Raw genomic sequence first — 20,348 nt, 5'->3', positions numbered from 1 at the left:
TTCTGTAAACCTACAACTTCTCTAATTAAAAGAAAATTCACAATGGCAGGGGTATGTGAAAGGGACAAAGAAGTCTATTGAAAGAGCTACTAGTATTCAAAAATGGAACAATTTCAACAAAATAATGTGGTATTAGATTATAACCCAAAGCATAAAATAAATACCCAGGAGTTTGTAGTGACATAAATTTAATGACTGAATAAAAAAAATAAATGGGGAAAACAGACAAATCTCCTATGGAGAAGAATTATGAACAACTGATGTAGATACTCAGCCGTTGGGCAGAGAAACATAATTCTCCATTCCCTAATTTTGGGCTGCACATAGTGACTTCTTTTCAAAGAGTACTGTATGGAAAGTGGGGAAACGGTAATTTCACAGTGGAGAGACCTGACCACCACCACCTCAGCCAAGTGATCGAGGTTAACATCAACACTGATAAGGTATACTAATTAACAAGTGTGTCCCCTCGATAATGGGAATGCTCTTCACCTCTGGGGTCTCCTTCCCCTAACCACATAAGCTCAGTATAAGCATGGGGAAAATATCAGACAAATTCCAATTGAAGGACATTCTCAAAAATACATGACCAATACTCCTCAAAACTGTCGAGGCCATCAAGAAAAAGGGAAGTCTGAGAAACTGTCACAGTCAAGAAAGACACGATGACTGAATGTAATGTGGTATCCTAGGTGGGCTCCTGGGATCCAAAAAAAGGACATTGGGTAAAACCTAAGGAAATCTGAATAAAGTACAGACTTTATTCATACTATTATGTATTACTGATACATAATAATGTATCAATATTGGTTCATTAATTTTAACAAATGTACCACACTAATATGTTATTTATCGGGGAAATATGTTAATTATCGGGGAAAATGGATATGGGTTATGTGGGAATTCTCTGTATTATCTTCACAACTTTTCTTCCATAGTAGCTGACATCCCCCTAACACCTGATTATTATCTGAGTATATGGTTACTCAGATAAAGAACAATTCCCAGCCTCCTTTGGAGGTATGTATAATCAACAGGATGTTCAGTGTAAGGGATGTATGCATCTTCTGGGTCATGCCCTTAAAAAGAGATTGTCAGGCATGGAGGTGAGCAACTATGGTGGGCTGAGTTGTATACCCCAGTTTGGACATGTTCTTGGTTTTGGTCTGCACTTTGGTGGGTATGGACATTGTAAATAAAATCTCTTCAAGACGTTATTTCAGTTAAGGCATGGCCCAACTGAATCAGATTGGGCTTTAATTCAGATTACTGGAGTCCTTTACAAGCAGATTGAAAGTCACACAGAGAGAAGCCATGGGGAGCAGCCAGAAGCTGGAAGTCAAGGGAACCCAGAAAAGAAAGGAGAAACAGCTGCCATCTGCATTGCCATATGACAGAAAGCACGGACCAAGAATGCCATGGTCTTCGGGGAGAAAGAATTGTCTTGCTGATGCCTCAATTTTGGACTTCTAGCCTCAAAACCATGAGCCAATAAATTCACAGTTTAAGCCAACTCATTGTACAGTATTTGTTTTAGCAGCTAAGAAAACTAAAACAGCCACTTGGACTGAAAGAACAAGGGCAACTTCCTAAGAACGGTAACAAGGTAGAAGCTCAGGTCCCCGGTGACTTTGCGGAGCACAGCTGCCATATTGATGTAGGCTATGCGGGGGGGGGGGGGGGGGGGGTTCATCTTTTCATAACCTGAGCTGTGTGTGTCCTTGGCTGCACGTTTGGGACAGTGAGAACTGCAGCCCTGCCCTTGGTAACCATGACAACAAATCCAGTTCCAGAAAAACAGTTTAGCAATGCAAATTCTATAAACTTTAAGTATTCAGGGAAAATGCAAACCAAATGTGCTAAAAGCTTATCTAGAATCCATGAAGTCCATGCTAAAAGCTTACCTAGGATGTGGAAGATATATGTTAATTCAAGCTTATTGAGCACTGAAACAAAGAACCATTTTGCCCTTCCTCTGTATAAAAAGAACTCAAAACTCTTGTTTGGGCTCGGATTTTGAAAGAGAAGCCCTGGGTAGCTGGTGGTAAATAAATCCTTTTTCCTTCCCAAAATTATTTCTGAGTCCTGGCCTTTCGTATATGCAAATAATTGAACCTCTCTTGACTTGTACAACAATACCAATTCACACTTTTACATGAGAAAGAAAGGAACTTCTATCTTGTTTAAACCTCAGTTCATTTGGGTCTTTGTCAAAGGAAATCAAACCTATATCCTAAAACGAATATAGCCAGAAAGAGAACTCTCTCCTATTAAGAGTCAACTTGCATGATAGGATTTTTTTTCTTTTTTAAGATTTATTTTTTATTTATTTCTCCCCCCTCCCGGAGTAGTCTGCTCTCTGTGTCCATTCGCTGCGTGTTCCTCTGTGACTGCTTCTATCCTTATCAGCGGCACCGGGAATCTGTGTTTCTTTTTGTTGTGTCATCTTGTTGTGCCAGCTCTCCATGTGTGTGGCACCATTCCTGGGCAGGCTGCACTTTCTTTCGCGCTGGGTGGCTCTCCTTATGGGGTGCACTCCTTGCGCGTGGGGCTCCCCTATGTGGAGGACACCCCTGCGTGGCACGGCACTCCTTGTGCACACTGGCACTGCACATGGGCCAGCTCATCACATGGGTCAACATCAGTTCCAAACAGACTCAGAAACCTACAGAGAATATTTAGCTTTGTTCTCGGATTAAATACAGTGATACTAGTATGGTCAAGTCACTCATTTGCTCAAAAATTTCTCAAAGACTAGCAGGATATGAAGTAACTGACTTCCTGGCAGTCTCCCAGCTAAATTTCTTCTTAGTAAGAGAGCTTTATCTTTTTTGACTAAAACTCATTTGCAGACTAAGACACTGCAGAATGGCATTTTAGGAATACCTCACTTTTCTGACAGAAATCCTACTTACAGTTTTAATTTTTTAAAAAATTTGGCTACTTACTCTCTGGCAGACTCTTCATTTTGAGGTGGATTTTTAAATATATATACTTCTTTTGAAAATCACTAATTCAAACATGCCTCTCTCTGACCACAAGTTCTCCTTCCATGTTTCTTGTTCAACTATCCCTCTCTGATCATTCTTCTTTGTCACTGGGACCTCCAGTCCAATGATCCCTGTACTTTTCCCTCCATCAATCTGTCCTCTCCTTTCTTTACTTGCCTTCTTTTCCATCATTTTAATAACACTCTTCCCAATAGCCTAAATTTGTTTGCCTCTCTGTGTTTTCACTGCACCCACTTGACAAAACCCAACCCTGGATGGACCCAGCTATCTCTTTTCTCCATGCTTACAGATAAGCACTCCTGGACAAAGTCATACAACAGGGCAGATCAATTCTACTGTTAATACCTAGTCTCCAAACTCAAATGGGTCCCTGATACTGCTTGGCAAGCCTATTACATTTCTCTGGTCCACTCACTCTTCTCCTCTCCTCAAAGACAATCTCACAAATTTTCTCCACCCTCCTTAAAAGTTATCACCTGCAGAAGCCAGCCTCCAAGATGGTCCCCAACCACTCTGCCTCCTGGTATTCACACTCCTATGTAGTTCACTCCCACACTGTGCAAGGGTTGGTCTGTGTGATCCACAGAACATGGCAGGAGTGATGATGCTGTGTCACTCCTAAATTTAGGTTAAAAAAAGACACCATGACTCCCATCTTGGTGCTCTCTCAGCTCGCTCACTCTGTGGGAAGGCAGCCATGCAGCGAGCTGCCCTGCAGAGAGCACCAAGAAGTGAGGAACTGAATCCTCCTGCCAACAGCCAACATGAGCTTGGAGTGGATTCTCTGGGGCAAGGAATTGAATCCTTCTGCCTACAGCCACACTGGTGAGCTTGGGAGTGGATCCTCCAGCCCCAGTCAAATTTTGACAGACTGCAGCCCGAGCTGACAGCCTCCTGAGAGATCTTGGAGCCAGAATCACTTAGCTAAGCTGCTCCTGAATTCCTGACCTTCAGAAACTGTGTTAGATAATAAATGTCTGGTGTTTTAAACTGCCATGCTTGAGTCTTTTGTTACACGATAGGTAACTGATACACACTCTAAGCAGATCATCTCACCTCCTCCTGTACAGATAAAATTAGAAGCCATTGGACTGGAACTCCACCTCTTCTGGGTGCACTTTCATCTCTACATGCCCTAACTTCACCGGGGACAATGGAGGAACTGTCCTTCCTCCTAACAAAGGCCAATCCCTCTTCCTATTCTTTGCAATCCACCTCTTCCTGTCTTCTAAGGAGGCATGCACTACTGATTGATCTTTTTCATATACTCAGCTTCTCCCTTTCAAATGCTTTTTAAAGATTCAATTTTCTCAGGAGAGGTGGTGGGGAGGAGAGAGGAGGACAAAAAACAGCCTCCTTCAAGCTCTTATCACCTTTCAACTACTGCCCTGTGACACAGACTGCTAACTGTTCCTCAGTATCCATTCACACCTTCCTTGCTTAAGTAACAGAGGAGAAACAATTTTATCTTTTGGGGTTTGCAGGATGGTAGGAGACTTTTTACTATCATTTCCAATTTGTCAACATTATTTGTGCATTAAACAAAAATGCCATCCTTGGACTTTGAAAATGGGGGGGGGGGGAAGGTTGAAATCCTTGTTTGTTTTAATCAGAGGAAATTTGTATGTATTTAAATGTATTTTTATCAACCATGACATACCTTAAGAACCCATGAAATCTCAATTTTTAAAGTTTTCAAAATAGAACACACGATAAAGGATACAAATGCTCCTACTACAAATGTTGGGTTAAAGACATGGTTCTGGAAGGTGAACAGTGTCAGTCCCATGTAGGAGAAGATGAAATTCTCTGCCAAGAAATTGAGAAGCTCAAACAACTGAAATAAAAGTTTAAAAGGTTAGTCCAGTAAAAAAGAATAAGTTACGTAATTTGAAAACACGAGTAGTACTAAAATAATGAAACAAACATTTTAAATATGTGAAGTTCATGTATACACCCTAAAATATGTGATTCAGAGGGGAGAGAATGTAGAGGTGACATTTTTGGTCCCATGGAAAAAGCCAGAAATGTTACTACCTCACTCCCCCAATCGGCTTTCTTCTCCAAATCCCCATTTTTGGTCACTCTTATCCTCCTTCGCCAAAGTCTGTCCATTTTCTTTTGGGAATGTTTCTTGTGTCCCTGCCACTGCCCTAGTCTAGCTTTCACTGTTTCCTACCCATAATGCTGCAAAGGGATCCTAGCTGGTATCCCTGCCTCCAGTTTTTCTCCCTACCATCTTCCACATCCCCATCAAATGAATCTCAAAACGGCACTTTCAAAACACTTCCCTCTTAGAAATCTTAGTTTGAATTATTTTATCCTGGCACAGAGGGCTCCATGATATCTCTTGTATCACTGCCTTGCTGTGTGATTTCACTTTTCATGTGGGTCTCACCTCTCATTTAGGGAGTAAGTTTCCAGTAAGAGGGGCTACGTATTATAGTCCTGTGCCCACCCCTCTTTCACATCATTGCCTAGTCAAGTGTTGCTAACAAAGCAGGTCTCTAAGACTGAATGAATGAATGAATTTAAGGCCCTCCATAATCTGGCAGCCGTCTATTAACATAGTTATTGACCACTGCTTCTTAGCATGCGTCTCTGCCCCACAATAACAGGGTTGTGGTAAAGAACATGGAATCAGGAGTCAAAATGCCTTGGCTCGAATCCTGTGTTTCCCACTTGTAGGATGTGTGGCTTTCGGTAAGTTATTTAATCGTTCTAAAGCATGGTGGCCTTATCAATGAAAGATGGGAATAAAAATGGAAATAAATAAGTATATTTAATTTACTTTAAATTATTTATAATATACTTATCATTACTATTTATTTATCTAACGATATTAGCTAAATTTTATCAAGTTTTTATGATGTGCCCAATACTATGCTAAGGACTTTACATGCATTATCTCATTTTAATCTCACAATACCTCCATAAGGTAGGTATTATCATCATCCCCATTTTAATGAGGACAAAACTGAAGCACAGAGAAGTTATATAAAGTGCCTCAGAGTTAGAGAGCTAGCCTAGCAAGTAGTAAAACTAGGATTTTAAAAAATACTCCAGAATCTAAGTTTTAATCTACTACCCTAAGGGTAGGCACTTTTTCTGTAAAAGGTCAGATGATAAATATTTTAGGTTTTGCGGGCCATACAGTCTTTGTCACGACTAGTCAACTCTGCCACGGTAGCACAAAAGCAGCCACAGCCCATACATAAACGAATGGGCATGATGTGTTCCAGTAAGACTTTATTGACAGACACTGATTTTTGAATTTCTTATCACTTTTATGTGCCACAAAACAGCATTCTTCTTTTTATTTTTTTTCAACCATTTGAAAATGTAAAGTCCATTATTAGCTCGCAAACTTTACAAAAGCAGGCAAAATCCGGATTTGGCGCCAGAACAATAGTTTGCCAGCCCCTGCACTAAACTATACTGCCTTCCATTGACAAATATGATCATTATTCCTGCCTGTACCTGCACTCTTTCCCTCCCTTAGGCCTTTCTTTATCTTTCCCATCCTTCTAGGCTCACCATCTCCTCTATGATGGCTTTCCAGTGCCTCAAGCCTAAAATCATCTCCCCCGTTTCTGACCTCTTACATGACATGTAATCTGAAGCACCCAATCTTGGACTTTTATTATAAGTCTTTCTTTTTTTTTTTAAGTAAACACATCTCATGTCATCAACAATGTGGTTGGAAGCTCTTCTCCTGTTTGTTTTTTAATTCTCCACCCCACTGCCTAGAAAAATGCTGAACCCCCAACCAATTCTCTTCTCTAGTATTAATGTACTGAATTAATTTTTAAAATAAATAAGGATCTGTAACCCCAATGTATTTGTTTGGGGGGGATAAAAAGGGAAAAAGCACAAGTAATAATCCATCCCAGACGTTACACATTGCTTATATAGTCATCCATTTCCCTCATAAGACTGGAAAATTCTATGTCTATTTCCTTTCTAACTCCCTTCAGGTACCCTGCACAATAGGCCACTCAGTCCATGTGAAACGTGACCCACTGACGTAATCCCCTGACATTCCTGGAAACATAGTGGCTTCGTAGTTCCTGAAGGAACACTAAAGAAAGTTCATCGTATCTGTATCACATGGAAGTAGCTCTGGTCAGATTAGGTTGAGCCTCTAAAACATTCCACTTAAAAACCATTTATTTGGAAAAACACTAAAAGGGAAAGGAAGCTCATTAACTGGTTATTGGAGTCACAATAATAATAGCCTCTGGCTAGTCTGCTGACCCACCTCTACCCTAAAAGTTGTCACCCTTCAACTTGCCAAACCTGTTTATTTCTTGAGTCAAAGGAAGAGGCACTGAAATGAATAGCCATCATTTTAAACAGATCAAAGATTGTTTTTAAGTAAAGAGGACTTCTGTTATGGTGAAAGGAGGAAAAGCTTATTCACAAACTAAAGTTTCTCTTACCTGTTTAGTTCTATGCTGAGACTCCGTGGACAAATTATTGTATGTATAATGTGCCTGTGTGATGCCACAAAACAATACTGCAACCACACCTATAAAAACAATGAGTTCCAAGTTCATGTAAAAGGATGGTTCCTGACTTTCATAGTGAAGGTTCATTTTAGAGAAGTAGGTTTCATATGGAAATTTTCATTTGTGACTTACTTTGTTGAGAGGAACCACTTATATTGAAAATTATAAGTGGCAGCATAGATCCCAACCATAGTAAGTGTGCTCAAATACTAGAGGAGTATGTCCACTGGTAGAAAAAGTGACGGACAAATTCCCTCCTTGTAAAGGTTTAAAATCAAAAGGATAAACTAACTTACCTGTGAAACCCCATGCTTCAGCCAAGAGGAAGGTACTCCAGGACATCAAGAAGAACAAACCAGTCTCCAATAACTGGAACTCCCGTAATTTGGTAAACTTCGTTACGTAAGACTGTTAGGGTTGGTAACAGGCAAACAATAGTCTCAACAAGGTAACCACAATAGCAAAAGAAGGGTTCTCTGGCCTCTCTACAAAATAATCACAGAATGAACAGGTACCAAAGTGAAGAACTCTTAAAATCAACTTCTTGCTGAGGAACTCAGCATTCTTCCCTTCAGTAAGGAAGTCTTACTGCTGAGACAATCCAATTGTTTTATGGATATCAAATACTTTACCACAAACCATGTAGTTAAGGTCAAGTAGAAACTGGAGCAACAGATCAGATACACAGTATTTAAACTCTGACCCTTCATTTGCAACCCAAAGCAAGGCAGCTTCCGTAATTATAGAGACTGACATTTGTAAAAACACATGATTTCCATGTGATTTCATACTTATTTTGTCTTCCGGTATCTCTGTGGTATAGGGCATTTGATGATGAAGAAACTGAGGCACTTCTTTCGTGTATACTAATCTAAAAAGTATTTGTAAGTTGATATTTGCACACCGATGTTCATAGCGGCATTATTCACAATTGCCAAAAGATGGAAACAACCCAAGTGTCCCTCAATCAATAGATAAACAAAATGTGGTATATACAAATGATTAAATACTATTCAGCAATAAGAAGAAATGAAGTCAGCAGGCACATGAAGTCAGCAGGCACATGACAACATGGATGAACCTTGAGGACCTTATGCTGAGCAAAACAAATCAAACACAAAAAGACAGATATTGTAAGGTCTCACTAATATTAACTAAATACGATGAGTAAACTCAAGAAGTTAAACACTAGAGCAGAGGTTCTTAACCTTTTTTGTGCCATGGACCCCTTTGACAGTCAGGTGAAAATCACGGACCCCTTACTAAGTCCACACTACACTGTACTATTTAATAAATATATCACACCTGCACCAACACATCCCCAGAAGAATAATGTTTTCTTGAATTTCAATTCAAGCTCATGGACCCCTTGTTAAGAACCCATGTTCTAGAGGATACACGACAAGGAGTTGAATGAGGGTTGAGAAGGGGAAGCTGATGCCGAATGTATGTAAAATATTTTACTTAAAAAAAAAAGATTTATTTATTTCTCCTCTCTCCCCCCACCGCCGCTGTCTGTTCTCTGTGTTCATTTGCTATGTGTTCTTCTGTGCCTGCTTGTATTCTCATTGGGAGACTCCAGGAACTAATCCTGGGACCTTCCGGAGTGGGAAAGAGGCGATCATACTCTTGCACCACCTCAGCTCCCTGATCTGCTGCATCTTTTATTATCTCTCCTCTGTGTCTCTTTTTGTCATATCATCTTGCTGTGTCAGCACTCTGCATGGGCCACCTCACTACATGGGCCAGCTTGCGTTCACCAGAGGCCCTGGGTATCGAACCCTGGACTTCCTATATGATAGGCAGGATCCCAATTGCTTGAGCCACATCCACTGCCCTAATTTTATTTTTTCAGTAGGTACTGGGGATGGAACCCAGGACCTTGTTATATGCAAAGCAGGCACTCAGTCACTGAGCTAAATACCCGCTCCACATGTATGCAGAATATTTAATAAGGTTGATTATAAATGTGTGGAAATGGATAGAGTTGATGGTAACATATTATAGTGAGTAAAACTAACACTGCTGATTTATAACTGTGACTGTGCCTGAAAGGGGTAGTCTAGGGACATAAATGTCAACTGAAAGAAAGCTAGAGAATAATCTGTATATAACATAGTGAACCAATGATGGATGAGGAATGTTGTCAATAGTACAAATACAAGACTTCTTCTATGAACTAGAATGAACATACATCACTATTAAAAGTTGTTAATATGGTTATACAGGGAAAAATACAACTAATGTAACTTATGGACCATAGTTAACTGTATTATTGTAATATTTTTGCATCAACGGCTAAGAAGGTACTATATCAATGCTAAGGGTCAACAATAGGGGGATTTAAAGAGATACTAGATTTTTCCTTTTGGAGTAATGAAAACCTTCTAAAATTGACTGAGGTGATGATATCACAATGCTGTGATAAAACTGAGAGTCAGAGTGAATACTTTGGATGGATTGTATAAGGCATGGGACCATTTAACACGGTGAGCCCTGTGGTGGATGATGGACTGTGGTTAACAATACAAATATGAGAGTGTTCTATCATGAACTGTAACAAATTTACAATACTAATACATGGTATCAACAATAGGGTGGCTTATGAGGAAAACACACCAAATTAAGCTATGGAATACAGTTAGCAGTAATATTTTGATGATGTTCTTTTATCATTTGTAACAAATGTTCCACAACAATGCAAGCCAATGGTAGTGGGGTGATGTATGGGAATCCTGTACGTTATGCATAATTGTTTTGTAAACTTACAACATCTCTAATAAAAAAAAGTATTAGGAAGCGGATGTGGCTCAAGCGACTGAGCTCCCACCTACTACATGAGAGGTCCCAGGTTTGGTTCCCGGTGCCTCCTAAAGAAGATGAGCAAGACAGCAAGCTGATGCAGCGACATGACGTGGCAACCTGACACAACACGAGACACAAGGAGGAAAACATAATGAGAGAACAACAGAGCAGGGAACAGAGGTGGCTTAAGTGATTAGGTGCCTCCCTCCCACCTGGGTTTGGTTCCCAGTGCTCCTAAAAGGAAGACAAATAGACACAGCAAGTGAAACAACAAGGGGATGGGGAGAAATGTTCACCGTGGTAGGGCCCATGCCAAGTTGTGACCTATCTTAGGCTAGAATCTAGAATCCCTTCAACAAATGTGTACTGAAGATTAGCAAGATATATTTCTTACTTTCGAGGAACTTGTAATGTAATGGGGGAAAGACATTATCCTATTTCAGAACTTTTCCTGCTGCTCCTTTATGATTTTATGAAGCAAAAATCAAGTTCATAACACAAGACTCTTCTAACACAAAGCTAAAGTATAGTCAACTTAAGAGACCCTTGAAAAAAATGGATATATTTGTTTTATATAAAAGTATCTCAGAAATTTTCGAGCTGGAAACCCTTTCAAGATCCTCCAGGACCACTCATCTTCCCCACCGTCCCCACTCCCCACTTTCCTCCACTACGGTCTACAAGAGATGAAGTGTAAATACTTCCAACATATTTGTGTCTGCCACCATATTGTAAGCTCCATGAGGGTCAGGGCCATGTTTGTCCTGTTTATCTTTGATACCCAGAGCTTATAGCATCTGTCCAGCAGAAAGGAGGTAATCAATAAACGAGTGCCTGAATGAATATAAGAATGATTTGCTAAATATTTCTAATAGCTAATCAGAGGCAGGGCCTGCACTACAACCCAGGGCTATAGGGCAGGTAAAAATCAGTGAGAGCTGAAATGTGCTCCCATATATCCTAACTTAGAACCACATTTTGTTTGATATCATGGTCTTACATTTCCCATCTGTCCTATTAAACAAAGAGCAAAAGACTGCCAAGCCAACCAGCAGCATAGAACACACAGACCACACAGAAGCTCTTTGAAATAGACCTATCTTTCTATCAATTTATTCTACGACCTTAAAATTTACCCCCAAAGGACCATGGTATCTAATCAGACTTCTGTAGCTAAAGCTTTAGGGCACCAAGCCCTATGCAATTCACTGTAATTCTTTTATATTTATTTACTGGTAAATATTATTGCCTAATATTTTCAAACCAAGCACCTGATTATAAGGTGAATAATTACAAACTAATTCTAATTAGAGAGCTAGGAGAAACCACTGAACACAGCATTCACTTACTTCATTTTCAGTTAACCAGAAAAAAAATAAATGCAATGAAAGGATATTAAAGCTGTCACCACTCCAGTAGCAGCACCCATTGCAAAAGATCCACTGAAGATCCCAAGGAAAATCCCGATAGACTTGAACATAGCTGTGACATCAAAAGTGTGACTGTTGTCCCCAGCAGGCTGGTATGCCACTATTGAGCTGCAAAAGAGAGACTGAGCTTACCTCTACAAACAAGTTTTACTTTAAAAATATTATCTAGCATAGAGATTGAAAGATAAAATCAGAGGGGAAAAAAGCAACTTTGGATTCAAATGGTTAAAATAAGGACAAGCTCCTGCCATGTATCCAGCTAGCAAGAAAATACAGCTTTTACTTGAATGATTATACCAAGAAGTAGAATATTTTCGAGTCCTCTTTATGAATGTTGTATCAAGCCTCTTCTTCATCCTCAAAATACTGTGCAGTACTATTTCTCTTATGACTCTGTTTAAGACTCACTAGTACTAAGCACCTGAAAGCCCTAACATCCTAATATGAACAAACTAATGAAAAATGCCACTACTTCCAGCAGAGGCATAAGAATATAAAGAATACTGTTCAGTACTCAATGTAGTCACATTTTGTTTTTCCTATGGGAGGAAAAAAGATGGCTGAAGTACCCTTTCAACCATTACAATACCAGAATGGGCCAAATGCCTAATATCTATTCACCAAAATGGACTTTCATAGGAAAAATGGCTTGAAAGGCTTTCCAAAGCATTACAATCCACTCAACAGTACTTTTAGCATACCCAGCTGGATCCTTCATCCCAAAGTCACTCTGTAACAGGCCAAGGCAGGCAATTACAGGAGACACTTTCCATCTTGAACTCACAGTCCAAACCTGGTCTGAAAAAGCTTCTTTTATATGATCACACCAGGAAGTAGAAATGGCTGAGAAAATTGCTGGAGCCAGCAGTTTCTGGCAACAGTGCTTGCCATTACTAAATCAGTTCTCATCTCAGTTAATTGAGGTACCAACGTTATAAGAAGTCCAGACTCAAAGACATCATACAAGTCATGTCAAAGAAAAGAAGGAAAAACACATTCCTAAGAATATAATCAATTCTCCCTGTGATTACTGCAATGTTTTTAAAAATTGTCCTTGCTATACCATGTATACCAGGTTCTTTTCATACTTCTCAATTTAAGTTAAAATATACATACATATAACCAAATAAAAAAGTTTAAATCAGTATCTACTTTAGAGAAGTGTAGCACTAACATTAATTTCTGCTTGCAGCACCTGGAAATTTCTGTAACTAGTCAGAGTTGAAATGCTTTGAACATTTGGGTTTAAATGTTCAAAGTAACCAGATAATCTGCGGACCAGCAGCTTTGATTTTTTAAAATATTGTTTTAATAAATATGAAACGGCCTTAACATCATGCTATCTTACTTATACATGAGGGGCCCGACCACTATAAATGAGATCTGACCACATTATAACGTTAAAATATAGCAGCTGACTGAAGAAAAGAAAGGAGATTACTACAACCACTTTTTTTTTTAAGATTTATTTATTTATTTCCCCATCCCCACCCACCTAGTTGTCCATTCTCTGTGTCTATTTTGCTGCGTGTTTTCCTTTGTCCGCTTCTCGTTGTCAGCGGCACGGGAATCTGTGTTTCTTTTTGTTGCGTCATCTTGTTGTGTCAGCTCTCTGTGTGTGCAGCGCCATTCCTGGGCAGGCTGAACTTTCTCTCGCGCTGGGCGGCTCTCCTTATGGGGCGCACTCCTTGCACATGGGGCCCCCCTACGTGGGGACACCCCTGCGTGGCACAGCACTCCTTGCACACATCAGCACTGCGCATGGGCCAGTTCCACACATATGACCACTTTCTTTCTCCCCTGAGATGGTTTTCAAAATGCTGGCTAGAACAAATTATCTATACCATACCTCCCAAAGTTGCTTTCCATACACTGGTTCATGTAAATTCAAGCTTCGCATTAATTGTTATCATTTATTCTTCAATCAGTAAAGAGTACAAGGACAGATGAAAAGCACAACTGAGAACAGATGAGAGGGTTTCTTCCTTCTTTTTCAGTCAAATGCTGGCCTCTGGATTGGAATCTTAACTGATCTTTTCTACTTCAATCAACATTTTATCTTGAGGCAGCAAAAATTTTATGAATACTTTTAAAAAAAATTCTGAAAGGATTAGAATGTACAATTTAGGGGGAAAAATCACCCCATCATTCCACTACCCTGACACATCTGTCTTATTTTCCTTTTGTATTTCTTTCCTCTCTTTTTTTTTACATTTGTGCTATTTCTTGTTTAGTTGTAACCATAGTAAACAGACAGTTTTGAATTCTGCTTCTTCAGCCGGCAATCACAATCATTACAGTCTCTCTATAACCATGGATTATTTAAGATTTCAAGAGAGTCGAAATGGATATAGCATAACTTATTTAACCACTTCCCCATTAGACATTCAAAAGCTGCTTTGGATTTTCTTGCTATTATAAATAACAGTGTGAGGGTTTAAGATATATGTAGGGGATTTGAATCTCTGGACTGATAATATGACACCCAGGCCCAGAGCCTCAACAGACTTCAGCTCCTACACTTTGACTTATTGGACTTACTCCACTCAGCTAACATGGAGTTGAAGGTCAACCACCACAACATGGAGCCTAGAGTGTCTACAACTAGAAGCGGGAAGAGTGCATCCAGTACCCATGTGGAATCTAAGCCCTCACTTGACATAGGTGTGCAATGGACACAACCAATCCAATGTCCACAGAGAAAATGTGGAATGGGTGTGGGAACGGTAGCCATGGGGGCTGCTGGGTGTGGGGAACGGGAGGAAGAGATGAGATGTGGAGGCATTTTCGGGACGTGGAGTTTCCTGGATAGTGCTTCACGGACAATTACGGGACACTGTAGATCCCCCCAGGGCCCACTGGATGGAACGTGAGAGAGTCTGGGCTATGATGTGGACCACTGACTATGGGGTGCAGTGATGCTCAGAGATGAACTTACCAGGTGCAATGGATGTATCACGATGATGGGAGAGAGTGTTGCTGTGGGGGGAGTGGGGGGCAGGGGCGGTGGGGTTGAATGGGACCTCATATATTTTTTTTAATGTAATTAAAAATAATAATAATAAATAAATATTTAAAAAAATAAATAAATAAATAACAGTGTGAAAGAGCACCTTTGTGCTTTTTACTTATTATATTTTGGACTATTTCCCTAGGCAACAGTCCTAAAAATAGGCATTCTGTTTGTCTTTTTTAAAAGATTTATTTTATTTATTTATTCCTCCCCCCTTCGATGTCTGCATTCACTGTCTGCTCTATGTGGCCATTCACTATGTGTACTCTGTATCTGCTCATCTTCTCTTTTCAGGAGGCACCAGGAACCAAATCTGGGACTTCCCATGCGGGAAACAGGTATTCAATCGCTTGAGTAACCTCCACTCCCTGCTTTGTGTCTCTCTCATTGTGTTTCCTTTTTGTGTTTCTCTGTTGTGTCATTTGGTTGCATCAGCTCACCATGCCAGCCCATTGTGCCAGCTCACTGTCTTGTTCATCTTCTCCAGTAGGCATTGGGAACTGAACCCAGGACCTCCCATGGGGGAGGTAGGAGCTCAGTCACTTGAGCCGATCCATTTCCCAGGTCATCACATTTTTTTAAGGTGGCTAACATCTTTATTCCCTTGAGGGGCATAGATTTATTCAATCTATACTCTTTTTACATGTTGCCCAATTCCTTTTAAAAGGGTCTCTTTAGGAGGAAAACATGGCAATATTTCTCAATTGATTTAATGATCATAACTTTTGACCTAGAAATTCTACTTCTCAAAAAATAGCCCACAGAAATATTCTCAAGGATTCAGATTTACACTTCAGTATGTTCACTGCAGCACTGCTCATAATAATGAAAAATTAGAAAAAGCCACATATTAAGCAACAAGGGATTGGAGAAGTGAATTTGTAGAGCACCCACCCAATGGAATAACAGAAATATTAATATAGTACAGTGTCTAATGCAAAAAGTAAGCTATAGAAAAGTATGCATGGCATTATGCTTTTTTTGTTTAGAAATTATTAATATATTTATATGCCACTAGATGCCATTAGCAGCTCCCCCCTTTCGTGCCAACCAAAATGCCCCCAGATGTTGCCAAATGTTCTTGGGCAGGAAGTCAAAACTTCCCCCAGTTAAAAAGGACTGCACTGCATCATTACTGGCAAATAACTGTCATCATTAATGATTTTATTTTTGGTGAATTAAATAGGTAAATCAGCCACTTGTTTTAACACGTATATCTGTGGTAACTCATGAGGTTGAACAGTTTGTTAGGTTTGTTTATTCAGAATACTTCCTCCTTTATAAAATGTAAATGGCTCCAAAAACATATTTTAAACTAGGGTGAATTTAGGTCTCCAGGCTAGTTATGGCAGAGACATTCAGTGGAATACTATGCAACTTATATTCCCTAACTAGATAACTGTATGATAATCTGTACATATAGATCTTTGTTTGAGGGAACCAGTTTCACTTCACCCTCCCCAGCATTAAAAGTCTCAACACTTTTAAAAAAGCACTGCTAATCTACCAGAAATCAAAACAACTTCCAACGTAAATTTCAGGAAGGGTTTCCCTTAATGTGTTAATTGCCAAACATAACTCCTTCAGAAAGGAATCCCCCCCCTCTTTGAGGCACAGATGCTTGTACAAAATAGAACTCAAAAGAAAATAGACTAGTCCTATCTAATGTACTTTAAAACAGGTAAAAGGCAAATGAGAGAAGATGATAAACATATTGCTGAACGCTCCGGCTAGTAACCTCCCATAGTCAGCAACACAACCAGCTTCCCTTCGGCTTCTGAGCAGGAGCTCATTTGGTCAACTCCATTGAGACACTTACACAGCTAACAGATGCCTTCATATGATCTACTCAAGACACAGACCTTCTCCATCAGAAATTCACCAGATTATATACTTAATTCATTTCTCTCCTATGACTCTAGACTAGCACTAGTGCTATACCATCCTTCAGGGAACTGAGAAAAATCACTCAGATCGTTTTCTGTAAGGCTTAACTCTTTCACAGAACCCACTTGAGAATGGCTACAACAGGAGGATGGGCATGTCCCTTTGTGAGAAGTGTTATAGAACACTTATTACACTTATTACATTAATACATTTATTCTTCAGCAAACACTGATATGTATATCCCTAAGTTTAAAACCTTTCACTGAGGTGGTTTGTTTTTTGTGTTTTGTTTTTTTAACCTTTAACACCATTCAACTGGTCTTAAAGTTGCAGGAAGTAGGTTGCTTTATTAATGGAAAAACTAAGGCACAGGGCACATCAGTTTAAGACAGGACCAGAAGAGAGGGTTTTCTAACTCTTAACCCACTAGGGCAACGAGAAAGGAACACTTATTAAAGATGACTGAGTGTGAAATAGTTTTCCAGGATAGGAATTGATGCTAAAAACAACTGCCTGTACTTTATCCTCTTTACTCAACAGCACTGTGATCTCCCAAGTACTGAAAGCTGCAACAGTCTTTGCAGTCTCATTAGTTTTATAACACACAAAGTTACAACTACATTATTCATTTCTTTTTCTCTTCAAATAACATAAAACTTTTATTCTCCATCTATCACCATTGAAGGTGCTTATGTTCAATATCCATATTCGTTAAAGCCTTTGGGCTTTACTTCATAAATTAAGTTTACATTAGTTTATACAGCTGCAAAAATTCTGACAATAAATGAGAGGGTTAAAAATTTACACTCTGCCTTCACAAAAACAGATTTGACCTTTTGAATATCTTCATACACAAATTTTAAGGGATCAGTGTTACAGAGTCATCTCAGAAAGGATAATTTTTCACTTTACAGTAAGGCAATGAGGACCATCAGGCTATACAAACCAGAGTGAGTAACCTATTATTACTTTGTGATAGGCAACAAAGTGGAAATTAAGGAGAGAAATAAAAATAAATGGAAAATATGAAGGGCCTTTATTTCTCTCTCCTGGAAAGTTCTGGTATGGAGTAGAGGCAACTGTCTATAGGGTTTGATATTTGCTTAGTAGGACTGGATAAGCAGGATGGAGTTCCTCAGAGGTCCAGACCCATTTTTCCACCTGCAAAAACCTTTTAATGACACGTATAGTAATTTCTATAATTGCAGCAAAAATATTTCTCATTTTAATAATTATCTTCAACAAAAATGTATGAACACTTACTTCTAAAGACTGAAAATGTTTCTGAAATGATTATGTTAAATAAGAGAAATGCAAACTAAATTACAAGGAAATATTTCATAATTAGCAAATTAGCAAATATATAAATGTTTGACAAGTGCTCTGTTGGCAAAGCTGTGAAGAAACAGGCACTCCCCTACTTTACTGGTTAAAGTGCAGAATTTTACAACCTATATGACAGGCAATTTAGCAATGCCTAACAAATTTTAAAAAAATTAACCCAGCATTCTCACTTCTGGTTATTTATCCTACCAACATACCTATGCATATACAAAACTAGGAAAGTTCAAGGTTCATTATTGCAGCATTGTTTGGGATAGCAAAGGAATGAAAACACTCTACTAAGTGTCTACCAATAGGACCTCAGTAAATATAGTACAGTTCACATACAGAATACTATGCGGCTGCAAACAAAGAATGAGGTGATTGTGTTTTGATATGGGAAGATCTTCAGAATCTACTGTTAAGTGAGAAAAAAGGTAGGTATAGAACAGATATAGTAAGATACTTTTAAAATAAGAAATGAGAGGTAAATAAGAGTACTTTTCATATTTGCTTGTATTTGAATAAAGAAATACTAGAAGGATAAAATATGAAATGAATAAAAATGGTTACCTATAAGGGGGACTGGGGGACAGGGTAGACTAGCACAGGAGTAAGAATGTGACTCTTCAGTGGTTACCTTTTAATATAGATTTGATTTCTGACCACGTGAAAATATTAGCTGTTTGAAAAACTTAAATTGAATTAAAAAAAAAATGTTAACCCAGAATACACAATTATATATATACTGCTGAGGACAGCTAACAATATGATGATGATGGACAACCCCCATCCCAAAAGACAGAGAATATCTACAACTGGAAGCAAGACCGTTCCTGCCATCTGCTTCATAAGATCTAAGTGCCCTCTCAATTGGAAGCAGAGTGGCATCGCCATCCCCAAATCCTCAAGATTGAGGAATGAACAAAGATAAGGGGAGAAGGCAACCATGGACCAAAGCAGACCTTATTATTGTAGTAATAGGAGAACTTTTAACATTGATATAAAGATAGTGGACACCAGGGGTTCTGAGGGGAGGGGGGAAGAATAGGTGGAACATAGGGCATTTTTAGGGCATTGAAATTGTTCTGCCTGACATTACAATGACAGATACAGGCCATTACACATTTTGTCAAAACCTATAAAATTGTACGGTGCAAAGTGTAAACCATAATGTAAACTATAGACCAGGGTGAGTAGCAGTGCTTCAATATTTGTTCATCAATTGTAACAAATGTACCATACTAATATAAGACATTATTAATAAGGGAAAATGTGAGAGGGGGAGGAGCTGGGGTATCTGGGAATCCCCTATGTTTTCGATATAATTTTTCTTTAATAACACTTCTTTAAAAATAAAGTAAATATATATATATATATACACACACACTACAATCACATGAAAATACCAGATATAGGGAGAAAAACAAGCAAAATGAGATGTACTAGAATGTTTATAGTCATTGTCTTTAGGTGGTGGGGCTAGATATCATTTTTTTCCTTCCTTTTTCTTCCCTGCATTTTCTAAGTTATCTATAAGTGTGTATTTCTTCAACAGGAAAAAAATGAGTCGCTCTTTCGAATGTTTCCACTCATGATGTACTTTGTTCAATGAGTGACTTTTGGTTCCTAGTATCCTAACATTTAATATACAGGATATAGTAAGAAAGCAAACACTTACGAAGACAGCACTATGGCAACAGCATCATTGAGGACACTTTCACCAAAAAGAAGTGCATAGAGTTCAACATCAACTTGAAGCTCGTGGAATATGGCAAGAACAGTCACTAGCAAGTAGAAAGAGCCAGAGGAATATTTAGAGATTACAAATAATAATATATCTCCCTCAACAGATGATTTTAATATTTATTTATAAATTCATTACTTCCTCTTAGAATTTAATCTTAATATTCTCTTACCATATTAAAGATTCAGTAAGTTTATATCAATATTTTTCTTTTCCCTAATCATACACATGCAATATCTTTCTCTCTCTTAAAAACAGCTGAAAATAACCTTGTTATGTTCATGTTAACATGCAAATGTTAACTATCTTGTCTTTTACATTTCTTTTCCGTAAACAACATTCATAATTTCTTACAGATCAGGTAGCCATTAATCTTTGATGATGAAGAATATTATGAAAAGTATCTCCTGCTGCAAACTTCATTTTCTACTTGGAGCTTTACAACTTACTTCTATCTGATTTGCAAATTTCAAGCATACCAGTTTGGCAAAGACAGCTGGAAAGGAAAACACTAGTTTTTGGTTGGGGTAAAATATATGGCCAGAATCACAGCTGCTATATTTAACATAGTGAGGAGCTAACTATTAGGATAGTACAGCTTGAGAAGAAAAAAAAAACAAC

At 38.7% G+C, this 20,348-nt stretch overlaps 1 protein-coding gene across 4 annotated transcripts in view; it reads right to left on the bottom strand.

The window, feature by feature from the left end:
• The window catches only part of SLC9A6 (solute carrier family 9 member A6), a 78,936-nt gene that overhangs the window by 42,558 nt on the left and 16,030 nt on the right, over window positions 1-20,348 (bottom strand). For 2 of the 4 annotated variants that reach the window (XM_071212961.1, XM_071212963.1), the window contains exons 7-11: window positions 19,662-19,767; window positions 11,730-11,865; window positions 7,819-7,930; window positions 7,454-7,542; window positions 4,735-4,848 (exon numbers count right to left, since the gene is read on the bottom strand). In XM_071212961.1, coding sequence (XP_071069062.1) covers window positions 4,735-4,848; window positions 7,454-7,542; window positions 7,819-7,930; window positions 11,730-11,865; window positions 19,662-19,767 — 557 coding nt within the window. Of the gene's footprint in view, window positions 1-4,734; window positions 4,849-7,453; window positions 7,543-7,818; window positions 7,931-11,718; window positions 11,866-19,661; window positions 19,768-20,348 lie in introns of all 4 variants that reach the window. The other 2 variants (XM_071212960.1, XM_071212962.1) reach the window with 1 other exon arrangement.

The sequence above is a fragment of the Dasypus novemcinctus genome, chromosome X (assembly GCF_030445035.2).
Source record: "Dasypus novemcinctus isolate mDasNov1 chromosome X, mDasNov1.1.hap2, whole genome shotgun sequence".
Taxonomy (NCBI): domain Eukaryota; kingdom Metazoa; phylum Chordata; class Mammalia; order Cingulata; family Dasypodidae; genus Dasypus; species Dasypus novemcinctus.
This window is presented reverse-complemented; position numbering and strand designations above follow the sequence as displayed.